The 26,928-nt window shown below is 40.8% G+C and overlaps 1 protein-coding gene across 4 annotated transcripts in view; it reads right to left on the reverse strand.

Annotated features, from left to right (window-relative positions):
* The window catches only part of FAT3 (FAT atypical cadherin 3), a 603,349-nt gene that overhangs the window by 112,813 nt on the left and 463,608 nt on the right, over window positions 1-26,928 (reverse strand). For 2 of the 4 annotated variants that reach the window (XM_036923269.2, XM_036923271.2), the window contains exons 5-8: window positions 18,697-19,011; window positions 16,415-16,625; window positions 15,929-15,997; window positions 7,627-7,766 (exon numbers count right to left, since the gene is read on the reverse strand). In XM_036923269.2, the coding sequence (XP_036779164.2) occupies window positions 7,627-7,766; window positions 15,929-15,997; window positions 16,415-16,625; window positions 18,697-19,011 (735 nt within the window). The remainder of the gene's footprint in view (window positions 1-7,626; window positions 7,767-15,928; window positions 15,998-16,414; window positions 16,626-18,696; window positions 19,012-26,928) is intronic. The other 2 variants (XM_036923272.2, XM_036923270.2) reach the window with 1 other exon arrangement.

Genomic DNA, 26,928 nt, shown 5'->3' on the forward strand with positions numbered 1-26,928 from the left:
TGCCAAGCTCAGCCTCACAAAAGCTCATGGCATGAAGTGTCCATGGGGCACGTTGTGGGGTAAAGCCTCTGTCTTTTATTAGAACCAATTAAGTCCTAAATTACTGAAATTCTGTTCTGCCTCTGTTGGCATTTCAAAACCCTGTTTAAAACATCCTAGAGTCGTGATTTCAAGGGTGGGCTTGCTTACAACTTCTGCTTTTGAATGTAACAGTAGAAAAATTATGTTAGCTTGTGCTTGTTTTACAGTTTATAAACCTGTATCATATCTGCTTCTTAAATTTTATCCTCTGTAGTTTACCAGTGGGGAAATGAGAATCAGAGAAGTTAAGGGATGTGCCCAAAATCACAATGGCAAAGCCAGACTCAAACCTAGGTCTATATTCTATATTCATTCCATTATAGTCATTCTATATTTATTCCATTATATTATTTCCATATGCACTTAGACTATATACACATTGTTAAGGTACATAACATATATGTGAACAAATATGTGTGCGAATGTTGTATACCTTGCTATACAGAAATCCTACACAAAATAGATCACTGACATGACCATCCTCATTTTGGGAATGTTCACCATAGGATTATTCTAAACAGAAAGTTCACCACTGCCTTTCAAATTGGAATCCACTTTCAACAATTGATTTACTCATGCTGTCAGTCACAGATCAATTGCAAACAGTGAAATTTTATCTTTTTTTTTTAATAGTATGTCTCCCATTGCAGTGGCTGCTGTCTTATTTTATCTCTATATAATTGCCCTTGTTCCAGAATTTTCTTAACCTGAATACACAAGGAAGTTTTGAGCCAATTGCATGTTTACCTGCTAAGAGGGACCTGACATTTTAAGGAAAGGAAAGAAAACCCTTGATGAGGGGAGTGTCCTGTGGGAGACCCTTGATCTAGGGAATCATGAAGAGCTTTAGCAAAAGTGATTTACTTGTTCCTACCACCCCACTGCCTTTTAAGCAGGTGCAAGGTGGAGGGAAAGGATAAGATAAGAAGTCCAAATCTTCAAGGTAAAATGTGCTTTTTAAGAGAGGAGGCCAGTTAGGAACTCCCAACACATCACTTAGAGACAAAAGAGGGATGCAATGCTCAAGACTGGGGAGGGCCACGCTAACCTTCCAAATACAGGTCTCAGACTTCCCACACCCAGTGAATATAGATGCCCTGGCAGAAGGATCTGTGGCCAGTCTCAATTAACTGACTTCGTGGGGCTTAAGAATTGTGGAGATTACCTGAAAGAGATATTTAATCTCAGATTTGGCTGTGGTGCATACAAACACAAGCTGATTTTCACCATCTTTATAAATCAAAGCAGGACTTGAATAAGAAATGCATATTAAAATCACGAAGTACATATCATGAATCCCTGAATCAAATCAATGCAACTTCTAGATTATTATTTGGACATGGATATCTCTGCTGTCTTTCATGAATAACAATAAAAGTCACGCACATAGTATTTTATAGCGATCAGACGTCTTATTCCAAATGTAAGTTGAGAACAAAACTGTGATAATAAAATCTGCACGTGTCCAGCATGTCACAGATCTGAAGATGTCTCATAATATTTTATGCTTACAGTAACCCATGAGGTATGTAAGGTATTAGCCCTGTAATACGGAAGAAATGGAGTCTCACAGAGACAGATGTACCTTCTGTGGTGACACAGATAGCAATCAGTTAAAGTGAAGACTTGACTTTAGGTCACATGATTCAGGGTCAGTGCTGCCCCTAATGAATTCAATGAATGCCTCGTATATACAGATGTGCGCGGGAAAGTTCCTGAGGTGGTATCTGATTTTGAAAAGGAAGAATGGGTTTGTACCTTTGCACTGGTGTGTGCACTAAGGGGGTTTGCCTAACCAGTCTGTGCCTCAGTTTCTCCCCGGAAAAATGAGTGTAATGAAGACACTTGATTTAACTACTCCTGGGTGGCAGGGAAATAAGGCTTAAGAACGAGGCTTGCTCAGCTGTTACGCTATATCAGGTGTTACACGTTACTATAGATTTTTTGTCCACTGCTCCTTTGGAGGAGCCAAGCTCTCGAAGGGTTTACATTTGTTGCAAAGATGCTGCACAGCTCAAATGGGTTTGGTAGATGTATGGGAAGGTTGTTAAAGCTCATAATTTCTCATTCTTGGTAATGTGTGTCTTTGCAGCACATAAGTTCACTGGATTGAAGCGAAGGCTATGATGGGGTTGGGGGATTTTGCTCTCTTTGCAGCATGTATGGCTGGCTATGAGACATTTTAATGGCCACAGGTGGTCCCCTGTTCCCCAGGAAGCCATCTTAAAAGTGTCTTTCTCACAGCTAGCCTATTTCTATTTCTCTCTCTCTCTCTCTCTATATATATATATATATATTTTTTTTTTTAAAGGAGCTAACCTCCTATTTGCTACCCAGAACCTCAATAGACAAATATAGTCTCTTTCTAATCCCAGAACAACAGTGCTTTGAAACACCAGTGCATGTTGACATTTAAACCAGAGTTTCTTGAGTAATGAAAGTTTGAGGAGTTTATCTTAAAGACTTTTAGGCCACTCATTTGAAAACATGGTAAATACTAAGCATCTAGTCTCTAAAAACATACATGCACAACAAAACTTATCAACAATTTCATGAACTTTAAGGACCTCTCAGGATCTGAAAATCTCTTGAAGAGTTTAATTTGTTTGTACAACCAGGTCCTGATTTACATTGGCTTGTTGAAGGCAGTTGGATTTGGAGATTGGGCAGAGATCTAGACAGGAAGGCACATAACTGGAACCAAGGTGTCAGTTTTAAATCTCTCTGTTTAGTACTATTCATTCTTTGGTCTAAGGCAATGCTATTTTGGGGGGCCAGTAATGAACTATTTGCTGCTGTTCCCTGAAATTATATGTGTAGAAATTGGGAATAAGCTTTTAAAAACTTGGGATAATTATTGGAATACAAAAACCACTCAAAAATATTAGCTGGTGCTTGGCAAACAGAAGACTGTCAAAGACCCATGAAATGTGACCATCCTGTGCCCACTCTCACCACTTATTCAACATAGTATTGGAGGTCCCAGCCACAGCAATCAGACAAGGAAAAGAAATAGAAAGCATCCAAAAGGTAAGAAAAAAGTCAAATTGTCACTATTTTTGCAGATGATACGATACTATATGTGAAAAGCCCTAAAGACCACTAAAAAGCTCTAAAACTAATAAATTAATTCAGTAAAAGTGCAAGATACAAAATCAATATCCAGAAATCTGTTTTACATTTCTATATAATAATGAACTAGTAAAGAAGAAATTAAGAAAACTATTTACAACTGCATCAGAAAGAATAAAATACCTAGGAATAAATTTTAACAGGTCTTTAAAAAGACCTATACTGAAAACTTTAGGACATTGATGAAAAAAACTGAAGATGACACAAGTAAATGGAAAGATATACCATGCCCATGGATTTGAAAAATTAGTAGTGTTAAAGTGACCATATTATCCAAAGCAATCTATAGAATTAATGCAATCCCTATCAAAATACCAATAGAAGTTTTCACAGAGCTAGCACAAATAATCCTAAAATTTGTATGGAACCACAAAAGACCCTAAATAGCCAAAGCAATCTTGACAAAGAAGAACAAAGTTGGAGGAATCACATTCCCTGATTTCAAACTATATTACAAAGCTACAGTAATCAAAAGAGTATGATACTGACATGAAAATAGAAACATAGATCAATGGAACAGAATAGAGAGCCCAGAAATAAATCCACACTTGTATGATTACTTAATCCATGACAAAGGAGGCAAGAAAATACAAAGGGGAAAAGACAGACTCTTTAACTAAATAATGTCTTTTAAATAGTGTTGACAGCTACATGTAAAAGAATGAGACTATCTTGTACCACACATAAAAATAAACTCAAAATAGATAAAAGATCTAAATGTGAGACCTGAAACCATAAAACTAAAAGAAAACATAGGCAGTAAACTCTTAGACATTGGCCTTAGCTATTGTGTTTCTGGTTATGTCTCCCTAGGCAAGGGAAACAAAAGCAAAAGTAAACAAATGGGACTCCATCAAACCGAAAAGGTTCTGTACAGCAAAGGACACCATCACCAGAACAAAAAGGCAACCTATCAAATGGAAGAATGTATTTGCAAATGACCTATCTGACAAGGGTTTAATCCAAAACAGATAAAGGACTCATAAAAATTAACACCAAAAAAACAAATTACCCTATTTAAAATGGGAAGAGGACTTGAACAGACATTTTTCTAAAGGAGAAATACAGATGGCCAACAGACAGGAAAAGCTGCTCCATATCATGAATCATCAGGGAAATGCAAATCAAAATCACAATGAAATACCACCTCACACCAGTCAGAATGGCTGTTACCACACTGATAAGAAGTAACAAGTGTTGGCGAGGATGGGGAGAAAGGGGAACCCCTGCACTGTTGGTGGGAATGTAAATTGGTGCAGCTACTGTGGAAAACAGTACAGAGGTTCCTCAAAAACCTAAGAATAGAAATACATATGACCTAGCTATTTTACACAGAGGCCCTTGTCCATCTTGCCAGCAGATTTTGTAAATGCTAGGATGGTTTGTCTTGCATGTAGTACATTTGAAGCCTTATAACTTGAAATCCATAGAACTTTTTTACATTCTCTATGCATTCTAAGGAATTTCAGTGAGGAAAAGGATGTTTATTCATCACCAGATATGGCTCTGAGGCCCAAGAATCCTGTGAGTTGGGAAAACAGGACAAAACTACAGATTGAAGGAAGGGTTTTCATGCAGACACATAGATCCCTGAGGCTCTGATTTATTTGACATTTGTGAAGTAAAATGCAACATGCTGTTGCTGACTGATTTGAAGCCTGTGTCACACCATGTTTTATGATTCCAAACGAACAAAGTAAAGAAAAGTTCCCATGGGAAAACGGAACAGGTGTTTTTGGGCTACAGGACATTTATTTAGTTATATGGTGAAGGATATTTGTTTGATGGTGGAATCATCAAGTAGCCTAAGGTCATTGGTTGGCGTGCTTTAATAGTTCCTAAAAGAAAACTAGAGTACCTTTTCTTTCCCAAAACATCCTTTTGGACAATGTCCTTGACATCGAATGCTTTGACTAGTTCAGAGAACTGCTCTGGTCACTACTGCCAGAAGAGCTGTGGTTGGTGTGAGCAGAGGCCTGGACTGGCAGAGGCTGGTGGGGTATTTAGGCTAAAACTCTGCCCTATGGACAGAGTAATGGTTTTCTGATGCTAACCATAATGACGGGCAAGTTAGCACTTTGGAAACTGTTAGTTCTCACTTCGGAGAAAGTGATGGCCCTGGAGGCACAGAATGACTTTGAAGCTTTTAACACGAAAATCTCTTGACACCCTTTGTTAACCTACTTAGCTTGGCCTTGCCAAGGAGAACTTCCAAGTTCAACCCCAATCTCTAAACTCCTTCCCAGCTGCTCTGGAGGTAAGTCTAACTGTACATGAGTCTGAAATAAAATCCACGAGAGCAAGGCTTGCACATGTGTGTATTCAAAATCTTGTAATAGAGGCTTCCACGTTAATTAAAAAAAACTCAATCATCTGGCTTAAAAACTGCATGAGTGTGACCTCGGGCATCTCGTATAGCTCCTGGCACCTGGCATGAACTCAAGAAATATTTGTGGAATAAATACTGGTAAATCATTTCTCATCTGGCCCTAATGAAATTCCAAAATAACAGTTTCATTGATAATTTTTTTTCTTCAATTAATGTGAATCAGTTGTGAACTCTGTAGATCCAGCCACCTGCCGTACAGGCCTTGATGGGTGTGTACCTACTATCCATTGACTCAATCTAAAAATATTTAATATGTATCTGTAACATTCTGGGTACACCAAATTACCATTTAATTCAACTGTTATAAAGTCCTGGTGAAAGGTGTGGAAACGAATATGGTTCCATGCTTTATTTGAATTTTACTCAACTATATCTTGTGTTTCTAAGTGGTGCTAAAAAGTTACGGTTGGACGTTCTAATACAGGGCTAATTTACCAACAGAATTAGCACTAAAGACTTAGCAATAGTGCAGGTGGGCTGTTTTGTATTAGTCTTTGGGGCTTGCTTCTAGATTGTGTGATTCCCAGGGGATCTGCACCGTGATGTCCTTTCCAGGTGTCAATAGTACTCTGGAGGTTCTGAAAGTACTCTGGAGCAGTACAGAGAAGATAGGGCGACTGGGTAATTGGGGCAATTCTAAGAGTGGATGGTACATTATTAATAATTACACCCACGTAACAGGTATAAACGGGCCTCTCTCAGGGAAATGGGGTCCTACAGTCATCCCAGGAAAGGACACTTTTGAAGGATCAGGAGTCGTCTCACGCTGACTTCCTTATTGTGTGCATGTCACTCCCTCTTTCTGGGTTTCAGTTAATTCAAATGAGAAGTAAAAGGGTTCTATTAAAACAAATCCTTTTGTTTTCTTAAAATTCCACCCTTCTATGATTATGAACAGAATCAAAGGAAAGAGTCTCATCATATTTTTGAAACAGTTTCAAACTAAGAGGCAGCACATAATTCCTCCTCCTTTTCCCCTTTTTAAAATGACATAATTACAAAAGCTTACATCACATTTTAGATAAATCAACACTTAAAATATTTCATCTGCACTACCTGAGGCATTGTGTTGAGAAGGATTCTGAGGACACATCTGGGCTCAGCAGAAAAAGGATCTTCATCAATTAGTGATGCCTTCTGGGGTCATGAGAACCGTAGAGAGAACAGGGGAGGGAGGGAGGGACTACAGGAAATGAGTGTGCCAGTCCTCTGCCATTACTAGCCTATGGTCCCTGGGGCTATGATATAAAAGAAAAAAAAATCTCATATTTAGGGTATATCTGCCCATATTGATATATATGATATATATGATTGTGTTAGGCTCACCCAGAGATTTTTCTCCTTGTTCTTAATGCCTTTTCCTAAGCACTCAAGTAGCAGAGTATACCCTGGCTGCATGTTGGAATCAGGTAGGATTTCTGGGGGTGGGGCCCAGGTTCAGTGGTTTTACCACCACCTGCCCCCCACGAATAGGGGATTCTACTCCACAGTCAGGATAAAGAACCATTGGGGAAGAGGCTAGAATGGGAGATGAGAGTCAGCACACCTAGATCTCAGTACTTATTCTTTATTTAGGACTGTTGGACCTTGGATATGTCACTCATCTTACGGTAGTTTCTGAAATGTATTAAATTTGGACTCTTCAGTATTTTCTAGCTCTAACTTTCTGTGACTAACCAATGAGGTGAAGGGTATCATGGTGTGCAAACTCAGACAAATATAGATGTCCTTCTCTTTGTAAATTCAAGGAAAGCTGACTTTGTTGTTAAAGAAACAGCATATGATCAGGAATCAAATACACATAACTTGTCCATGCATGAACGATCATGATTTCTTAAAAACAGGCAGCTAAGTTACATTATACTGTAGATAAGAGTCCTTTCTCTAGGTTGTTCTCTCATATGATGTTTCTTTACACACTAGAACTTCATGATCATAATTTACTATTTCCAACATATTTTTTAACTGCTTGCACCTCTGACTTGAACCTTTCAGCATTCCTGTTTAGTGATTTAACCTCTTACCTGAGTGACAGCAACATTTGTCCCATCGGTGACCTCTACACTCATATTATAGATGGACCTCTGCTCTGCATCCAAAGGTTTTGCAATGACAATGGTCCCAACACCCTTCTCTGCGTCAAAGGAGCTGTCAAAATTCCCCCCTGATGATTTCACAAAAACAACACAAAATTAGCATATCTGAGAAGTTACTACATATAGCTTTCAAGCTCTTATATAGAAATATATTTTTTTGACAGACATCCCTATGGCTCAATTTCATACATCTTAAATGGGACTTCTTATTTCCACCTTAATTCATATTTCAAAACACAGCTTCTGCAATGCATAACAAATGTCACAAAAAAGGAATGTACTGCAAAGAGAAACCTCAGCACTAATGTTAGAGTAGTGAAGCATAAACTGACTCCATAAAATATTTAGAGAGCTAAAAGCCCTTAAACTCCTTGTAGCTTCTGTGCTAGGAATTTCTAGGCTCTTTTTCTCTTTCAAAGTAGATTAAATTCTAAGTAAACAAAGTCTAAATATTATTTACAAAAATGAGTAGAGCCGCAAATCTATTTCAGGATTGATGGTAAACATTTGGTTGGTAGAGTTCAGATTCCCTCAAGTAGATATCAATTCAATGTCAGAAATGAGATGATAAATACTAGAAAATAGGAAAAAGCAAAAATGTTTTAATTTCATATAAAAATTTTTTATCTGCAAGTTGGGATATTTGTAGAAATACTTTTTTGCCATCTTGACAGTGTGAATTATACATATTTAGGGTACATATGGGTGAATTATATTTCTCCCAAAAAAGTAGAAAGTCTATGGGTGATTTACAAAATGAAATCTGGAAAAAAGTAGAGGAAAACATTGGCTTTTGTAACTTACAAAACAATTAATATGGAAGTTTAGAAAATGTTATCCCACCCCCAACCCATAAAAGATATAAAAAATAATCTGTGAATAATGTGCCTAAACTAAGATAACATAGGCCTTGTTGATGTTGCCGTAGCTGTTTCCATCTTTGGGACTCTAAGTGTAGTTTCTGATCTTTCCCAAAATGAAAATTTTTTTTAAGGGGAGGGAACATCAATGCTGCAATGATTTTAATTAAATATCAGTATATATTCACAAGCTCTATTTATTTCAGCCTGAAATTTCATGATGTCAATTAATTTTGTTCTTGGACAGTAATTTAACATCAGCACATCAGGTAATGCCTTTATTGAGTTTCATATTTTAGAAAAGAGATCTCGGTTTCTCTTATATCCAACCCTCTTTGCATTTCATTTTGCTGATCAATGAGCAATATCATGCACAGTTTCTGTGATATTACAATTGCAAATGGGCAGGTGGGTTAAGGGAAAGGAGAATTTTACCTGAATTACTGGAGTTTGATGTACAGTGACACAAAATAAATAGTACGTTTTACTTAAAAAAAAACCCTCATCATATATATTTCAAATACTTATTGCTTGCAGCTGTCATATACACTTAAGATTATTTAATTGCTAGAGAGAATGTTAATTGCCCTTGACATTTAATTAAAGTTATGAAGACAGGAGGTACCAGAGAATTGCTTGGAGATGATATATTTTTCAAAAATTTCATCTGAAAAGAGACTTATCTTTCAATTAATATCTTTAATTGATTTACTGAGGAGGGGTAAATGTTATCTCCCAAAAAAGTCTTTTGAAGAACAGGATAAGGAGAAAGGAGAGGAAATCCAGGCTGAAAAGGGAAGTCACTCGGAAGCCACCGTGTCTCTTGCAAAGGGAAAGCTTTAGGTTGAGAATGGCCTGAGCGAAAATGGAAGGCTGATGCAGGTGTCTTGAATAACCATCCTAATGAGCAAAGGAAAATCATTTGCTATCAAGTGGTACATGCTGAAAAATATTTTGCCATGGAAACTTTCAAAGGAAGGACAGAAAAGATTAGTACGCAACTTCTCAAGCTCTTTCTGGTGGGTATTATATCGTATTTTAAATCACATTTGAAATCATTTTCAGAATGTTTTCCTGACTAGGATGTTTACTTTCTTAATTCTGAAGACCATGATTTTTTTTTTTTTTGTGGGCGGGGGAAGAAGTCATCTTTCAATGTCAATGATTTTTTAGAAGGTGGAAATTTGGAGGTCAAGTCAAAACAGAAATGATAAAACCTTGGTTGGCTCTGGGTTATGAATGAAATGATGAACGAAAAGGAAATTTAGAGACCAGGCAAGCAACGATTTCCAGTTTCAGTTACTGTGTAAATGGGGCAATCCTATCCCATGCTGCCTGAGACTGTCATTTGCCCCAGGGCCCCCTGCAGAAACACATATTTATTTCATGTGCTTAGTGGCATAAAATCTACATATTTTATGTATAGCATATAGGTTGTGTGCTTTCTTATTAGTCAATGTTCATGTCAAAAAAAAACAGTTTTGGATGTTTTTATGGTTGTAATGTTGTTACGGTTCTCTCTCTTCCAGCGTGTGCATGTGTGTGTGTGTGTGTGTGTCCATCATTCAACTTTACTGTTTTAAATACTCTGGACCAGAAACCATAAACGGTAGGGGAGATAGATAAATAGGAAGCAGGTCAAGGAGCATTTTAGAGAGACTGTGCCATATCTCTCAGCCCATCAAGATGGTCAGTAGCCTCCAATAATCACTGCCGGGGCATCCGCTCCTAGTTAAACCAAGATTTCATGTGAAACAAGGGTCCCCAAACCTTCCCTCAGTTATGAAATGAATTTCTGACAAGGGACACAGAATCTAGACCAGCAGTTCACCATCAAGCCTCACGCAATTTAATAACCTACCACTTAAGCTTCCCATTTCGTAAACGACTCCGTATCTCTCCCCCAGGGCTCATTTTTCAGGCTCCCTTTTAGCCTGAAGGGTGATTTCATTTCATAGGCAACCATGTCCAATTCATCTGGGGTGAAACTATCCAGTGGAGCCCTTTCTCACTAGCAGCATTCCCTTTAAACAAGGTGTGCTTCCTCAGAGCCAGTAACACAACATGCAAAGCCAGGAGAGCTGGTGCAGCAGCGTTTGGCTAAACAAAAGGTGGGGAGAAGGGAGGACACTGCCGAGCTGGTCTGAGTTTCGACAAAGTGGGAAATAAGAGGAGTCACAGCCTGAGTGAGCATTGCTGTCCGGTGTGCGGCAGAGGTGGTTAAAAGCAAGGTTGTGAACAGCCCACACAACAGACAATTCATGTCAGGGACATTTCTCTGTGACCAGTGCCGGTCATGACAGGTGCAACAGAGTAAACACAGAGCAGAAGAGGAGGGCTGGGTTTCTACCAGATATTAAAGTTAAATGTAGCACTGGGGAATGTCCTCAAATGCTTTAAAAATGGGACTAGAATGAAAACATTTTGAGCCAGTGGCTACTGCTTGACGGTGCTGGGCAGCAGGGTGTTAGGCCATGTTTTAGTCTAGATATTCTTCAAAGGAGGGTACAGAGCATCAGTATCTGTCCATGGGCGCCAGAGGTGCATATCACAGCACTTCCCCTTTAGAGAAGCTTCCAGGCATCTCCCCTAGCATATGATTCCCTTCCACTTTGTGCATAATTGTAAAAGTACCAACCCAAATCTAGTCGTCACCGAGAGGGAAGTGTTACGTGAGGAGCTTCAAAGACGTTGAGCTGTGAATCTCAATGAATTAAGGGAGTCGTTCACAAGCTGTTCATTCAAGTTCAGCGCATACACTGAACTTAAGGAAAAATGCTAAACAGCAGTTATGGTTCGATCACGAATAATTTTCTGCCTTGGAATGAAGCAAGCACAGTACGGGGCTGGAATGGCTATATTTACGTGGAAAGCAGGAGACACAGGGTGGAGGTCTGGGAACAGTGGTTGGAAGGAAAATCCCTTCTGGAATCTGGCTTAAAATTCATTTCCTTAAAACAATTAATTTATAAAGTGTTGTTTAAGTTTATTATTTTCCTAAAATCTCTTCCTATGTGCTCCTATGGACGGTTGAGTTGCTATGGAGAAAAGAGGATTATTTGGGATCAAATTAGGGACAGAATTCAGAACAGGGGCAAAGGAAGGTGTTTGATGTCAATCGAGCGACTCTGGGTAAGTGTCAGCTCGATGGAGGAACAGCTGTATGTGGAATAGTACACACACACACACACACACACACGGCTTCTCCCAGGAGGGGTGGGGAAGAGTTTTCTGATCAAGAAACATGGCCACTTGGTTAGAGAAGACCCGGACAAGTCCACGCTCTAGTCAGAGAACAGGGCTGCGGCTAGTGCTATCAAAGAATTTAACTTGCCCACTGGTCCAACCCTGATAAGGGATGGCTGCACTGGGGACAAGGTCCAAGAAGGGCAGGAGTGAGCTTCTGGGACAGAAGGAACCAAGAACCCAAGTCTGCAGGAATCTGTGACTAAGCAAGGGCCAAGGTGGTGTTTATGTACCTACCACACAGAAAGGTATTTCAGTTCGAGCTGGACCTTTGCACTAGCTTGCACCATCAGAGAATTACTTTCAAAGAAAATGAAGGTATTTTAGGTGCTTATTATCTACAAGAAAAACTATATTTCTAGTCTAAATATGGGATGAAAAGCTAGAAAATTGAGTGGCAGCTTCCCCCCAAGCCCCGCCCCCGCCCAGCCAAACACTGAGTGAAGAGGAATTGTTTGAAGTGTGTAATGATGGTGGTCTTTACAATACAAATATTTGCCACTGGGATAAAGATGCAGGGAATGAACTGCGAACCAGATTGCATGCACACTGGAGAGTATGTAAATCAAGGAGCTCTGAGTTGAAATCGTAACCTCCTGAGAAGTGTGGAGATATGTGATAAAGCCACAAAGGATTATGGGTTATTTTTGTTCCCGTCGTTTCCTCTCCCTTTTAACACAGAGAAGGAACATGCTGAGCGTTGGGCTGTTTTTTAAACACAGAACAGCTGAACTTTATTATGTTTCCTTTTAATTACCGCTTCCTTAACTGGGTTACAAGGAGGGCTTCTGTTCCTGGAAGCTGAAGAGAGTCTCGCTATGTGATATCATAAGTAGGGGTCTCTTTGGAGGTACAAGAAAGTGACTGGCAGATCCTTGCTGCAGGGGTCCAGACTTGGGAACGAATTCTTGAGTGCCACATGGTTTTTGTGTATTCATATTATGGTGGGAGGAAAAGGAATGCAGTTAAACAAGAATTGGGTAGATTTGGAAATATGGAAATGAGGGACTATACTCTCAGTGGAAAAAGTGTGCTGAAAAATGATGTCTGCTTACTTGTGGAGAATTCATTTGTTACCATATTTGTAAGCTGTAAGTATTAGGCTAGGATGTTATCCTCCGTAACCTCAAGTGCCTGTGTAAGTGTCTGAATGCACTCGGTCTGAAATGGAAACAAATCCTCACTCCCTTTGGAACAGCTAGAGTGTATTTACCTAGGCAAGACCTCTGCTTACACCTGAGGCCCCATTTGTGATCCATGCCAACATTACATGCCTCGTGTGTCTTCCCAGCATTGAACTACAGTATATTGCTAAGTTTCTTGGCATTGAGAAGCATTGTTCCCTGTCTTTGGCTTGGCCAAAGAGGATGCTTAAGTAAGGAGGTAGGGGAGAGAAAGAGGAGAATTTTGATGGCCAAGGATAAAAAAGCAAGAAATCTTGGAAGTGAGAAACATCTGAATATGATAGAGAAAACAATAGTTTTTTTAGAGAAGGGGAAAGATGTCAGCAGATTGAAAAACAAAAAAAAAGATTCTGTTAGATTAGGAAGAATTTTTCAAAAGGGAGATTTGGTGGAAGGCGTAACATTATCAATATTGCAAGTAACTGGCACTTGGTGAAAATATTTCACTTTTGTAGTGAAATAAAGAGTTGCTGTTTCAAGATGTTGCTGATTGGATGTGGGGATGGAAATAAAATCTTGTTCTGTTTGGGTATCTGGCCCAGTAAGTTCAATCTGGAGGAGAAGCACAACTAGATGTTATAAGATCTACAATCTCTGTCATGGAAGCATTTGGAATAGAGGTCTTCACTAAGAACATCTCAGCACCCTGAAACAGAAGAGGGTAGCATTTAGAAGCACAAAGATGGAGAAATGTGGAAATGGGTGCTATGTTTTTGATAATAATTCCTGGAGGTGTATTGGGGGCAGCCTAAGGGGACTTCCTCCAGGGGATCTCATTTGTAAATGGCCCCTCTCTTCTTGGCTAGTTCTCATTTTGTCAAAGGTGTGGTGGTTGCTGTGGCTGGGAGTACAATGGAAAGTCACTCTGACTCTGGATTGGTCTCCGGAGGCATCAAGGGTTAACGCATTGGCTGCCTGGAGCATCTCCATCAGTCACCGTAATTTATTCCACTCATCCCAGGTGAACACCAACAGAAGCATTGGCAGGAGGAAGGAAGGAGGAGACAAAAAGGCCTTGACCTTGAGGGTTAAGAATGGAGATAGGATCAAAACAAATGAAAATGTACAACAGCATTAATAATGCCAACTTGGAAAGCATGCACGTAAGGTTACACACAGTTTATGAGGCATGCTTACCTACATGCAATCCCACATCCACACACACACACACACACACATGCAAGAATGCTGAATAACTGCACAACTGACGTGGATAACTGGGAGCAGATGGCTGGTCAGACTGAGTGCCAGAGAAAGATGTGCTTGGAGAATTTTTGGAATGGGGTACAGGCAAGGGCTTCCTGGTACAGTGGGGGTGGTAGTGGCATGTGCCTTGGCTTGGGAGCTTGTACGTGGGGATCATGCATGAGAGAGAAGCAGTGCGTTGGGGTTGTTGAGGTGCTTGCAAACTGGAGTGTCCAGTGGGGAGGGAGATAAACTGGTGGCTGATGAGAGAGGAGAACTCTTCGCAACGCTTGGGACAGCACAGCAGGAGCCCTCTTGCTTATTGTATTTCAAATATACTCTTCTTTGGGCTGTTTGCAGGAAAACACTACTGCACATGCCCCTGGAGGCCTGGCATCAGGACACATGTTGTGACTACAACTAGGGTGGCAGTGAAGGAATGATCAAGGTGACAGCGAAGACCAACAGGTGATACACATGTGCCATCCCCTTTCACCAAGAAAGAAGAAATTGCATAAGATCATAACTTAATGAGCTGAAAATTATTGAGAAGATGCAGAAACAAGAGGCATCTTTCATGGATCAGAAGAGGTCCCATTCCAGATGCATGATGTGCAGATGGGGAAGGAGTTTAAAGCTTGGAATGAGGATGGTCATGTACAGGGATGGTGTGATTAATGCCAATTAAGTAAAACAAAGATGTTCTACTGGCATTCCATAACATGAAGTTTGAGAAGAGAAGCCCGTTCTTTTTGGGAGTTCAGAGGAGTCTCTACTGAGGTTTGATAGGGGGTCATGGGAAATTCTTTTTCTGTGCCTCATTAAAACAGATGTGGAGTGTTCTAAATGGTTTCCCCAGATCCAGCCATTCCTGGGAAGAGAGTGGGCTCCTGCCCATCCTATGCAGGCAGTGACATGAGGAAGGAAATGATTCCTCCAGACCAGCGCTCTAGATTCCCTGCCTCCCACACAGAACCGTGGGAAGTCGGCTCTAGCTCAACCCGGTGTCCAGTCCGGGGCTGGCACATACCCTCCCCTCTCTCCTCTTAGTAACAGGCCATTTTGTTTCCCCATTCTCACACTTATTTCCTCTCCACTGCCTCTCCCTGCCAGTTTGTAGAGGGCAGTTGTGCTGCTCTGCCCTCTCCTTCTGCAGCCCGGTGTGCTTGCTTTCTTTCAAGGAATTTAAAGGTTGGCCCCCAATGCCTATTCCGCCTGCTTCCATCTGCTTTCTCTATTCAGCTCTCGCAGGAAGCTCTCACTGGCTGTATATCCAGGTTCCATTTCCTGCCCTTCCTTTTGTGGATGGCAGCCAGGGGACTCTCCTGGTGGGGCCTTTTGGTTTATGAATGGCCCTAGTCCTGCAAAAGAGAGGGCTTAGGATATATTGGAAGGGATATATTCTAATTTAATTTTCAATTCAAAAACGCCCAGTGAAATAAACCAACCTACCAGAAGATAAAAACAAAAAACAACAAAAAGCCCACATACCTCAAAAGCAAAGAAACAAATTTAGAAAATAAATCAAAACAACCCCCTGTCCCAAATCCAAGCCCCAGCAAACCTCAAACAAAGGAGTCACTGGATATGAGTAATGCAATAGCTGTTAGAGGCATGTATGAAATCTGTGGGCTGCACTTCAGCCTGTCACAGGCAGTTATGAAAGATGTAATTTAATTTGCTTAAAAAAAAAAAAACCCGTAAAAGGCAGATTGGATAGCTGTATTTTAGCAAATGTGTTTGCACTAAGGGTACCTTCTGTTGAACAGTTCTGCCCACAAGCTGTCTGTAGAATATAGAACATCTCTCGAGCATGCTTGCCACCTTGAAGCAGGGCAGTCGGGAGCAGAAAAAAAAAAAAGAACAGAATGCAGAAAAAAGGTGAAGAAAAAGAGAGAAATGAAGGACAGCAAGTCTAGTACCATCAATACATTTAGAAATGAGATTAGCCAAGTGTGACAATAGAATTTAAATGACACACAGAAGGACATTAAGATTGCAGTAAATAACATACTATGGAAAAACCAGCCAGAGAGCACTTTCTGTTCAGCTTAGCTACAGAGTCGGAACGAAAGCACAGGTCGATTACTCATTTTACTGGCTCTTTTGCATTCCAGATCTATACATCTTTTAATCTTAGTGTTAATCGTTAGTGTGATTTTTTTTTTTTTTTTTTTAGCTGCTGCTCCAAACAGTCAATGATTACATTGCCTAATACTGTTCTGGAAGTCTCAAACTTACCAACTATGTCAAACCACAGAGGGGTGTTAGCTGGCTGCACAGACACCACACCCACAATCTCAGTGACTCTATCGCTTTCCATGACTGTGAAGTTATAAAACGGCTCATCGAAGGTCAACGGTATAGGTGAAGGGGGTGGTTTCTTAATCCATTCAATATGGAGGCGGGCCGTGGAGGATTTCTGTGGGCGCCCGTTGTCCACTGCCTTTATCTACTCACACATGGAAAGAACACAGAAAGATGTCTTAGAGCTCAGATCCTTACAGAAATTTGGATCTGTCACTCCTATATTGTTAGGCCAAGAACCCAACCTCATCACAGTGTCAGCAAGGGGAAGAAGAGAGTGGAGATCTGGGGAGAATGGGCTTAGGAACTGGGGTGTAGTAACTTCATCACATGGGGGGCCCTACACCACATTCACAAGGTGATTTGAACCATCACCAACTTAAAGATGTGGAAAACTTGAAAAACAAATGTGCTTAGAATTTTCAGTGTTTTATAGGCATGAATCATAGTTATATTAGTAGGAATATCTACTTTGATTCCTTTAAACTTTGGTGATGATGCTTGAAAGGGAATAAAGTGTATTGTGAATCTTTACTTCAGCATAAATATTGTGTGTAAGTGTGTGTGTGTGTGTGTGTGTGTGTGTTAAGTCCAAAAAATAAAAAACACTGACAGAAAATAAAAATATCAAAATTAAAAAATCCACATTAAAGAAAGGATTTAAAAATAGAACATCCTAAAAATGACACTTATAGGTGCATGGCTAATGGTTATAGCCTTTAAAAACAGAGATAACTCGTAGCACCCAAATGCTATATGTTCATGAATTATTACTTTGCCCTAGAAAATTCCTGTGAGATGGAGGACATTTGCAGACACACATCTTAGGTCAGGATTCCTGGAAGCAGAGCCTGAGGCAGGGATTTCAGTACAAATGATTTTGGGGGTGTGGGAAGTATTCTTAGGAGAAAGGGACTGAAGAAAGTGGGATGGACAGAGAAAGATGCCAAATAAGGGTGTGGTCTCAGCTGAGGGCCACCATCAGCCTGATCCCACCGGGAACTCTGATTCATTAACTGTACCACAGGGTTGGCTCCACCTGGAGGCAAGGGGGTTTGGACTTTTGTATCCGGTGTCGATCTATCATTGGCTATGGGCTACTGGGCTGGGATTGGGAATGTGGAAATTCTTGGGCCAAGAAGCTCAGTCAAGGATGACTCTCTGGAGAAGGGAGCACAGCAGTTGGGGGATAGCTGCACAGTCTGGCAAAGGATATCTGGGTGGGGCAATAACAGTATCCACTGCAGTCCATCTGGTCCGCAAAGAATCCCATCAGCAAGTCTCACACAACTGCAACAGCACATATTACACCAGAGCTGCTAATGGTAAAAACAGTGCTACTTTTCTCTTTTCTCCCACTGTTCTGGATATGTTACTGAGCAGGGAAAGGAACCTAAGTCCAGACCAAAGGAGTGAAATGATAAACCAAGGGACTCAGACAATTATTTACAATAGTTAAGGACTGACTGCCTACAGCAGAGAAGGCTGTGGACTAAGAGAAGGATGGCAGATGGCACTAACTCCTGAGTGTTGTTGGGACCCTGGGAAGCACCCATCACTTGTATGGATTACCAGTCCCCTTTCTGGCCTAAAAGCCATCTGTCTAAGGTGATTGGGGGTGTGGAGAGCAGGCTTGCACCTTAGATATGGGGGTTTAAGTCTCCATTTGAGATGGTGCTCATGTTGGCTTTTATTTTATTTATATTATTTCATTACTAAACAATGAAAATTTAGTCACTTTTTACTTAAGTTTTTTCACTTACAAAATAAGCATAGCTGTGATTTGTGCCTCAAATTTACAAAACAAAAGTCATGTTCTATCACACTGTCAACAATTACAAGAGTTGTTTTCTTTGGGAAGTCTTGTGGTAATATGTCATGTGGTGGTATATTATGTGGTGGATAGAATATGTCACCATGGTGTTCCCCTATTTTCAGTTTATATCTATGCTCAGTACTTTGAAATGATTTAGGGCTGCACAAAGTGTAGTTGAGTATGTGATGGAGCAGGCTGTGTACTGAGAATGGGAGATATTTGCTGATAGGACACAACTGAAGAAAATGGTCTCATTATTTAAGAGTATCACTGAAACAGAAAGTAGCTTCCAAAGTTGAGTGGCTGTACTTTTTACTCTAAAGATTTATTGTGCAAAAGAAGAGAGTAAGAATGTAACTCCTTCTCCCATTAATGTTGTTGAGGTTCATAAAAATCTTACCGTTAGGATGTCATAACTCCCTGCTGTAAATTGCTTTCTGGAAGAAACCATGCCAGTTTTAGGGTCAATAAAGAACTTTCCATCATCATTGCCATCCACGATACTGTAGGAGATTTCTGCATTGGGGCCCTCATCTCTATCAAATGCAAAAGCCCTGTAAATGGGTTCTCCTCTCTTCTTTCGGTCACGTTCTGGCAGCTTGATCTGGTAGACCTTCTCTGGGAACTGGGGCTTATTGTCATTTTCATCCAGAACCTGTACCACCACCCAGATGGTCGACTGTTTTGGAGAGGAACCACCATCTGTTATGGTCACCTGAGTTAAAAAGAGAAAGCATTTTGCAATCAGTAGGGAGAATAATTTTCTCCCCACCCCTCCACTTACCCATCCCACAAGAGGTCTATTCTAGGACTTAAGGCATCTCAACTTTTCTTATTCCTGTAGTTCATGACAAATGCATAATTTTTTTATAGTTAATCCATAAAAGCAGGGTAATGCCCTAAATTCAGTACTGGAAACCATTGCTGAAAGTCTACAAGTGAGGCAGGGCTTTTGTGTGGAATAGAGAGGGAGAAAGAAAAGAAATAACTCTATAAATTGTGCCAGCTTATATAAACTTAGTGGACCTAAAACTATGCTCCTCTTAACAGACACAAAAAACAATACAACCATTATTATGCATTAATCCATGGGTGCTTCTTCTAATCCTGGGACAATGTGATCATTATCCTTATTCTTTCAGTATTTGTTTCTTTTCTTTCTTTTCCATCTTCATGTAAAATTTGTGACCTTTATCACTGCCCAGAAGGAAAACTGTGATATTTGTTAGGTACATTTGACAGTTAAAATATGTTTTTAGCAGCCACAAAATATTTTTTCCCCTCTCTGGGAAATTCATGGGGGATGGACAGCCCTTCCCATATCAATGAGATGCTATTCTTATGTGTGTTTGTGAAAACTGAGAGCAATGAAGAGCATGTGCATATACAGAATTTGCAAGGAAGATACAAGAAGTCTGAGTTGTGTTGTGAATAATCTTCTTGGTCATTGTGATGATGATACTATCATATTACTATTTAACATGTAGATGGTGACACAGTTTATAAAGCCCCCTTCCATGCATTCTCATTCTCTTTCCAAAACAACCTCTTTAGTACATGGAGAAGGTTTATTTATTCCCATTGTATAGATGAGTAAACAGAGGCTCAGAGGTCCCATTGCTAAATCCAGGTGTTGAACTTTGGGCAAGTCTCAATGTTCTGTTTAACCACAAAACCTGGAAGAAGCCTATATTTAATCTTTAAGTCATTACCCTGAACAAGAAAGCTTATTGCCTCAAAATATATATTTGGAGGCTGGAAGGATCATAAAGATGTACTCTGCATCGATTGGAAAAAAACACAACAGTGAATTCCAGCAACTGGTCATTTAGTTTTTCACCTAATAAAGCAACCTGACAGAAATAATGGGGAAAAAAGGGCCAAAAATGTGGGAAAACAAATTAAAAGCTTCTTGCAAAATGGAACAAGAATCTACTTTAGTTTCTCTTACAAGCTGCCTAGGAGGATAGTTTTAATAGACTTAAGATAAATTTTCATAGGAGTTCTTGCTTTCTTTGAAAAATCAATCAAGTTTCCTTCTAAAGTTATTTCTCCAATTGGTTTGTTATGTTTCACAAAAGACACATCATGGCCAATATGTGCCAAGGCTGGATTTTGACTCAAGCTGATTCTGAAGAGGCACATTCTGCTGCGGCCCATCTAAAACGTTATACTGCCAGGAGACTTGTGTTGACCAAAACACATTGATTTCTTGGCTGCCGACAGCTCTGCCTCCTTTTTATGCTTCAAGAGCCTCTTTCCAAATCCAGACAATGTTCACTGTCTTTACTGTGCACGAAATCACCTCCCCATTGCTTGTCAACAAATGCCCTGCAGGGGGACCTCGCGGGGCTCCAAGATGGAGCTCTGGTGCTGCTTCAGGGCCAGGCAGCTGCCAAGGAAAGGAGGGACCCTCCTGGCTGTGGTTTTCCGCTCACCGAAGACTCCTGCTGCTGTTAAAATGCTATCTTTCAGAGTAGTCCTGGATTGACCAACCCAGGTCCTCAAGGCATCTGCTTACAGGCAGGGAAGGGTGAGGCAGCTCCTAGGTGTGCCAAGGGGAGGAGGTCACCTATGTCACCATCTCACCTTACACACCCAGCTCTCTTGCTCCCTCAGGCCACGCAGGCATCTTCAGATTCTGGAACAACAGTCTCTTCTCCCTCAGGGCATTTGCACATGTCATCCTCTCTCCCTGGAGTGCTCTCTCATCCCTTTTCCTGGATCTCGCCTCCTCATCCTTTAGGTCCAGCTGAAAGGTCATCCCCAGGGATGGCTTCCTGAGCCACAGATCAAGTGCAAGTCCCATCCTATCCCCTTCCTGAGTTATGTACTCTTAAATTACCCCATACTTTTTTTTCAGTAGCACTTATTGTTGTGGAAGTTCATCAAATACATGATTCTCCACCTAAGGGGTGAAGCTGCGTAAGGGCAAAACCAGACTGCCTGTTGTGTTCATTGCTCTCTTCCCTGTGTCAGGCCACACAGACAGAACACACTCCACAAAGTCTTATTTAATGGATTAGACTCCAATTCAGTTCCTGCTTGGGTAAGCTCTTTAGCTGAAGCAGTGTCACATTGTAAAACCTTTATCAATCATTCCAGGCCCTTTGCCACGTAGCCCTAAGCTGCCTTTCCTGTATTTTTGCCCGTAACTCTTCCATCTCCTTACCCATGGCTTCAACTACCACCTATGTGCTAATAATTCCCCAAGGTGTGCATTTGTGCCCAAGCCTTATTCGCAGACTCCAAAACAACATCTTGAGCCACTTTGATCTTCTATGGACCTCGCACATGCACCCAACACCCCAAGAGACACAGACTGAAATCCATACTCTCAAACCTCCTCCCCCTGTTTTCACTGTCTCAGTGAGTGACAGCCACACCTACTCGCATACAGTTTGTGCCAGAATCCTGGGCATCCACTAAGAGTCCCCGCTCTGTCTATATCCAACCAAACTTGGAGGCCAGCAGGTATCTCTCATGTGCACCTCCTCTGCAACACTGCCCTAGGATGGGCCTCATTTGCACCTTGCTTGGATCGCCACAACAGCCTCCAGGTCTCCCTGCTTCCAGCCTTCACCTTTGCTGTAAAGTGTTATTTCTTCCTTAAAAATCCGATCATATCACCGACCTGTATAACACCATTCAGGGGCTCCTTGAGAACGAGGATCTGGTTGGGCTTGATTATCACCATGTGCTATCTGCTCCTTTCCTGCCCTCTACACCTTACATCATGTGCTGGGGACGTCCTGAGTGCGTCTCGCTCTTCGTTACACCTCCATTCCATTGCAGAGTCATTTGTCTCTATGGAATGCCTTCTCTTGGGAATATACCTGACTCATTCTAGAAGCTTCAACCCAAACACTTCTTTGAAGCCATCCCTGCCTCCTGCAGACTGACGGAGGTGCCCTCACCATGCTCCCACTCCACTGCATCCATGACCCCAGGATATTCATCACCATCCTGTATTTCTAAGTGCCTGCTTACCTGTTGGTCTCCACTCAATTGTTCCAGACCATGAGCAACCTAAAGTCAGGGGCTCTCTCTTATGCACCATTATGTTCTGGTGCCTGGTACACCTCTAAGTGCCAATAAATGTTGTTGAGTGAAATTAAGAATCAATTGACCCAAAACTCTTCCCTTTGATAATTAGTGGGGAAAATATTCAGACGCTGAGGAGTTTTGCTTCTTCATCTGAAAGAAATGAAGAGACTCAGAATATATGGATTTCCTAGGGCTTCTTGCTCTAAGATTCTATGAGTTGGGGTCAGATGGAGGTGGATACAATCTCAACCCTGTACTCTGGAGTTCACAGGCACCTTCCATCACAGAGAACACTACCAATCTCATGACTGCTCATTTGATGGCTAGCTGCTTCCAAAACCAGGCTGGCCACTGTGGACACTTACTTACAATCTACAAAAGTGATCTATTCCTTGTTTGGCTCCTTCAGTATACTGTGAGCTACCAGAGGCAGGGACCTTGTTTTTTCATCTTTCCTGGAACCGGAAATACTCTCAATAAATGTTTGCTGAACTGAACTATGTCTTTGCTAACCTCCAAGTCTTCATTACCATTTTTATTTCTCTAGACCCACTCATGTGTCTGGCTGTGTTCATACCTGTACTATTAATCATGGATGATTCCATCAGATTCTTAGACTTCGTATTTCATGTTGCCCTAGGCCTCAACCCACCAGCTGGGATTAGTCTATATGAAAAGAGTAGCTGTACAGGAGATTGAAGCAAAACTAATTGAGATAAATCCCCATTATCTCCTCCTCTGCATCGTTTTTCACTAACCATGCAAGGAATTAGCTATTGTTTAGAAACTATCCATACGGCCTCTTGCTCTGCCACAATCCAACAAAAGAAAACTGAGCCTTCCTAACCTAGATTTTCTGCTGTCATCATTGATCAATAATCAGTGGTTCAGCAATTAATCAGAGACTGAAAGATTAATTTCTTCAGGTGCTTATAGCTAGCAACTAACAAAAGGACCACAATTAGTTCAGTACCACTGAAGGGACAGTACAGTCCATTTCATCTTCCTATGGTACCCTTGGGGTCTATGACTACCAGGCAGAACCAGAGGTGACCGATGTGACTCAGTAGATTATGATGACAAAATTACCAAGAGGAACAGGTTTATAAGTCTATTCTTGGAAGATGCAAGAGCTTTACAGAACCAAAAATGGATGGACATTGAGGATTCTGGAGTTACGGTAGCTGGTGGAAAGCCACACTTCTTACTCACTGAAATTGCCTGATGCATTTATATTGTTGTCTCTCTTCCTGCAATAGTTTGCATGTAAGCAACCTGAATGCTGAGACATCGTGTCTACCCACTGCCTTGTCACCAATGATTCTAAGAGTATCTGAGAATATATTCAATATTTATAAAGTGGAGAGTTCAGTTGTAGCATCCTCCTCAACCATTAACTCATCATCAATGGCTATTTCCAGGGCATTACACTTAGAATTGTAAACCCCTCTTCAGGGATTCCACATCTCCCTTCCCTATTTCATATTTACTCTTGACACTCTTCATTATCATTACATTTATCATTTTTTAACTTTTATGCTTGTTTATTGCATATCTGCTGCTATTAGAATATGAGCTCCATAAATGCAGATTTTCATCAATTTTGTTCACAGATGTATTTCTAGCATTTACAACAGTGTATGTAGTAAACATTGAATAAATATTTGTCAAATGAATGAAATATTCATCTAGTGCCTTCTAGTTATAAAACTCTTTCTGATGCAACTTGGGAGATAAACCAACCACTTAACCAACCAATGACAACCAAAAAAGAATCCCATGAATTCCTACTAAACTGACCCCTCCCCATGCCCCATATCCTCTGTAATATTCCAGACCAGCAATCACCTGGCCTCAGTTTAGATATTTTCAGTACGATGAATTCAATGCCTTATGAAGCAGCCCATTCATTGTTTGAGAGTTTCAATTTTCACAAAGCTCTTCTTAACGCTCAACCTGAATTTACATGCCTTATAATTAGTCTAGACTGCCTGCAGCTTCCCATAGACTATTTTTGTTCTTTGTAACTATACAGAAAAAGTCAAATTCCTCTTCTACATTACCCCAGTTATATGCTGCTGTGTAATTAAAACCAGGTAGCTTAAAATAACCACCATCCTGTTATCTGTCCTGGTTCTAGAGGTCCAAAGGGGGAGTTCTTGGAGTCTCATGCAACTGCCATTGTAGGTAGCCAGGTCTAGAGTCATTGGACATCTCTGTTGGTTGATGGTGGCCACTGGCCAGGACCTCAGCTGGAGCTGAGGTCAAAAGCCCCTATACCTACAAGCAGCTCCTCTGTGTGGCCTGTGCTTCCTCACAGCATGGTGGTTGGGTTCTAAGAGCAAGTAGGCTAAAGGACAGAAAGTGGCAGGTGACAGCTTCCTAAGGCCTGGGCCCAGAACCTGGCACAGCGTCGCTTGATCTATATTCTATGGGTCAGTAGTCCCAGAACCTAGATTCAAGGGGAGGGGTTGTAAACCCAACCGATAGATGAGAAGAGGGTTAAGTAATTTGGAGGGGGGGAGGCACATTTCAAACTATCCATACTCATAAAATCCTTAAGGATATTAGAAAACCCTCACCCAGATTGAAAAACTCTAATTCATGTATCACCTCTCAAGTTATTCATTTTATTTAATGAGTTGCTATTCATTATATTGGTTATCCCTTTCAGGATGTTTTCTTTATACCAGCTTCCTTCTTATGATACAATGGCCAGGACAAAACCACAAAACAATAGCACATCGAACTTAGTCAAACCTTCACAAACTACCCTCACTGTACTAGAGGCAATGTTATGTCTATTTACTCTGAGACCATGCACAATCTGGGTGACAGCCCTGTCACACCGTTTTATGATACAAATGAATTAAACCACTTAGGTATTTTTTCCTGTGAAAAGCAGTTAAACGTAAGTGCACAGTTTTCTTTTGGGAGCCTAACTGTAGGATTTTACATTTGTTCCTATTAAATTTTTTCTTACTGGAAATTTTGGTTCCTTATTCTAGGCTACTAGGATAATCATAATGAAGGCAGGTAACATATCAAAAGCTTAAAGCTTATTATGTATCAAGGATTCACTGAGAGAGGACAGCCCTTACTCCTTTAATTATTCCTCTACTTGTTGAATTATTAAAACAATCTCATGAGATAGGTACTATTATTACACCTATTTGATAGATAAACAGACTGAATTTAATAACTTTCCCTAGGTCACAGTGCTCATAAATGGTAGAGCTTTATTTTAATCCTGGCAGTTCGGTTCTAAACCAAATAGGGATCAGCAAACTGTAACCCTTGGGCCAAATTTGGCCCCTTGTTTTCTTAAAGTTTTATTGGGATGCACCCACACCCAGAATTAACATGCTATCTGTGGCTGCTCTCCTGCTGTAAAGGTATAGGCCACTATATGGGCCCCGTAGTCTAAAATATTTTTTGGTCCTTTCCAGAAGATGTTTGCTGACCTCTGTTCTAAACCTTACGTTTTGTGACTTCTTTTGTTATAGTGACATCATTTTTCCATGCCTTCTTTGTCAGTCCTGGACAAGATGATTTACATTGTCACTATTTTTCACAGGTGCCCTGTAGATACTGCCATTTCATTCTACATCTGGAGACAATGAGGTTCAGAAGTAACATTTGCAAGGCCACTCCGTCAGCAAGTGACAAAATATGGGTTTGCAAGGGAGTTAATTTGGAGTCAGCTCATGCTCTTTTCCTTACTCTGCACAGCCCATGTAGAAGCATCTGTTAACCATCTTGTGGGTAAAATTGCAGTATTTCCAGAATCTTTCCCCTGGCTTTAGTGCATCTCCATATCAATAGGTGTTTCCAAGGGGTGGAAAGGAGTAGTTCATCTCCATATCAATAGGTAATTACATGAGCCAGTGAGGGAGGTTGGGTGGGGCCTCTTCTGCTGCAGCCCGGTGGTGAGAGAGACATGGTGGAATGCTTGTAAGAAATGAACGAGTTTCTCCCACTTCATTTCTCCCTTTGACCGATTTTGGTTTCAAAGTATTTTGCCTCAGGATTTTCCCTCCAAAGTTACACATCTGTTTAAAATCCCCTCCTCAAATGTGGCTATGAAGCAACATCCTGCTTGTATCTGTGCTTCTAGAATCAAGTTTTCCCCTCCTTGATGACTGGACCATCTTTGTCTCCAGTCTTGTGGAATCTTGCCTGTTCTCCTCAACTGCTTAAAAAATTTACTAGGCAGTGGGTTGCAGCTGCAAGAATTCCCCCTCAGCTAAGATTTGAGACCCAAACTTCCTCAGTGCGGCTACATCTCCTCATTCTATTTTGTTACACCTCTACCCCTTAGCTTCCTTTCACAAAATTTGCTGTATGCTTCTCCTTGATAAAGGAGTTGGGAGGAAGTGGGGCCTGGGAGGTCTCAGTTTCTCTCTTATTTATCATGCATTTAGTATTTACTCTGTGTTGGGATTCTTCTAAGTGCTTAACAGATCTGTAATTAACTCATTTATCCTCACATCAGACCTGGGAGGAAATATGATGATTATCCCCATACTGCAGATTAGAAGCAGGCAGGGAAAGAGGAAGTAAAGTCGATTCAACCTGGTCCAGG

This window comes from Manis pentadactyla, chromosome 9, assembly GCF_030020395.1.
Source record: "Manis pentadactyla isolate mManPen7 chromosome 9, mManPen7.hap1, whole genome shotgun sequence".
Classification (NCBI taxonomy): Eukaryota; Metazoa; Chordata; class Mammalia; order Pholidota; family Manidae; genus Manis; species Manis pentadactyla.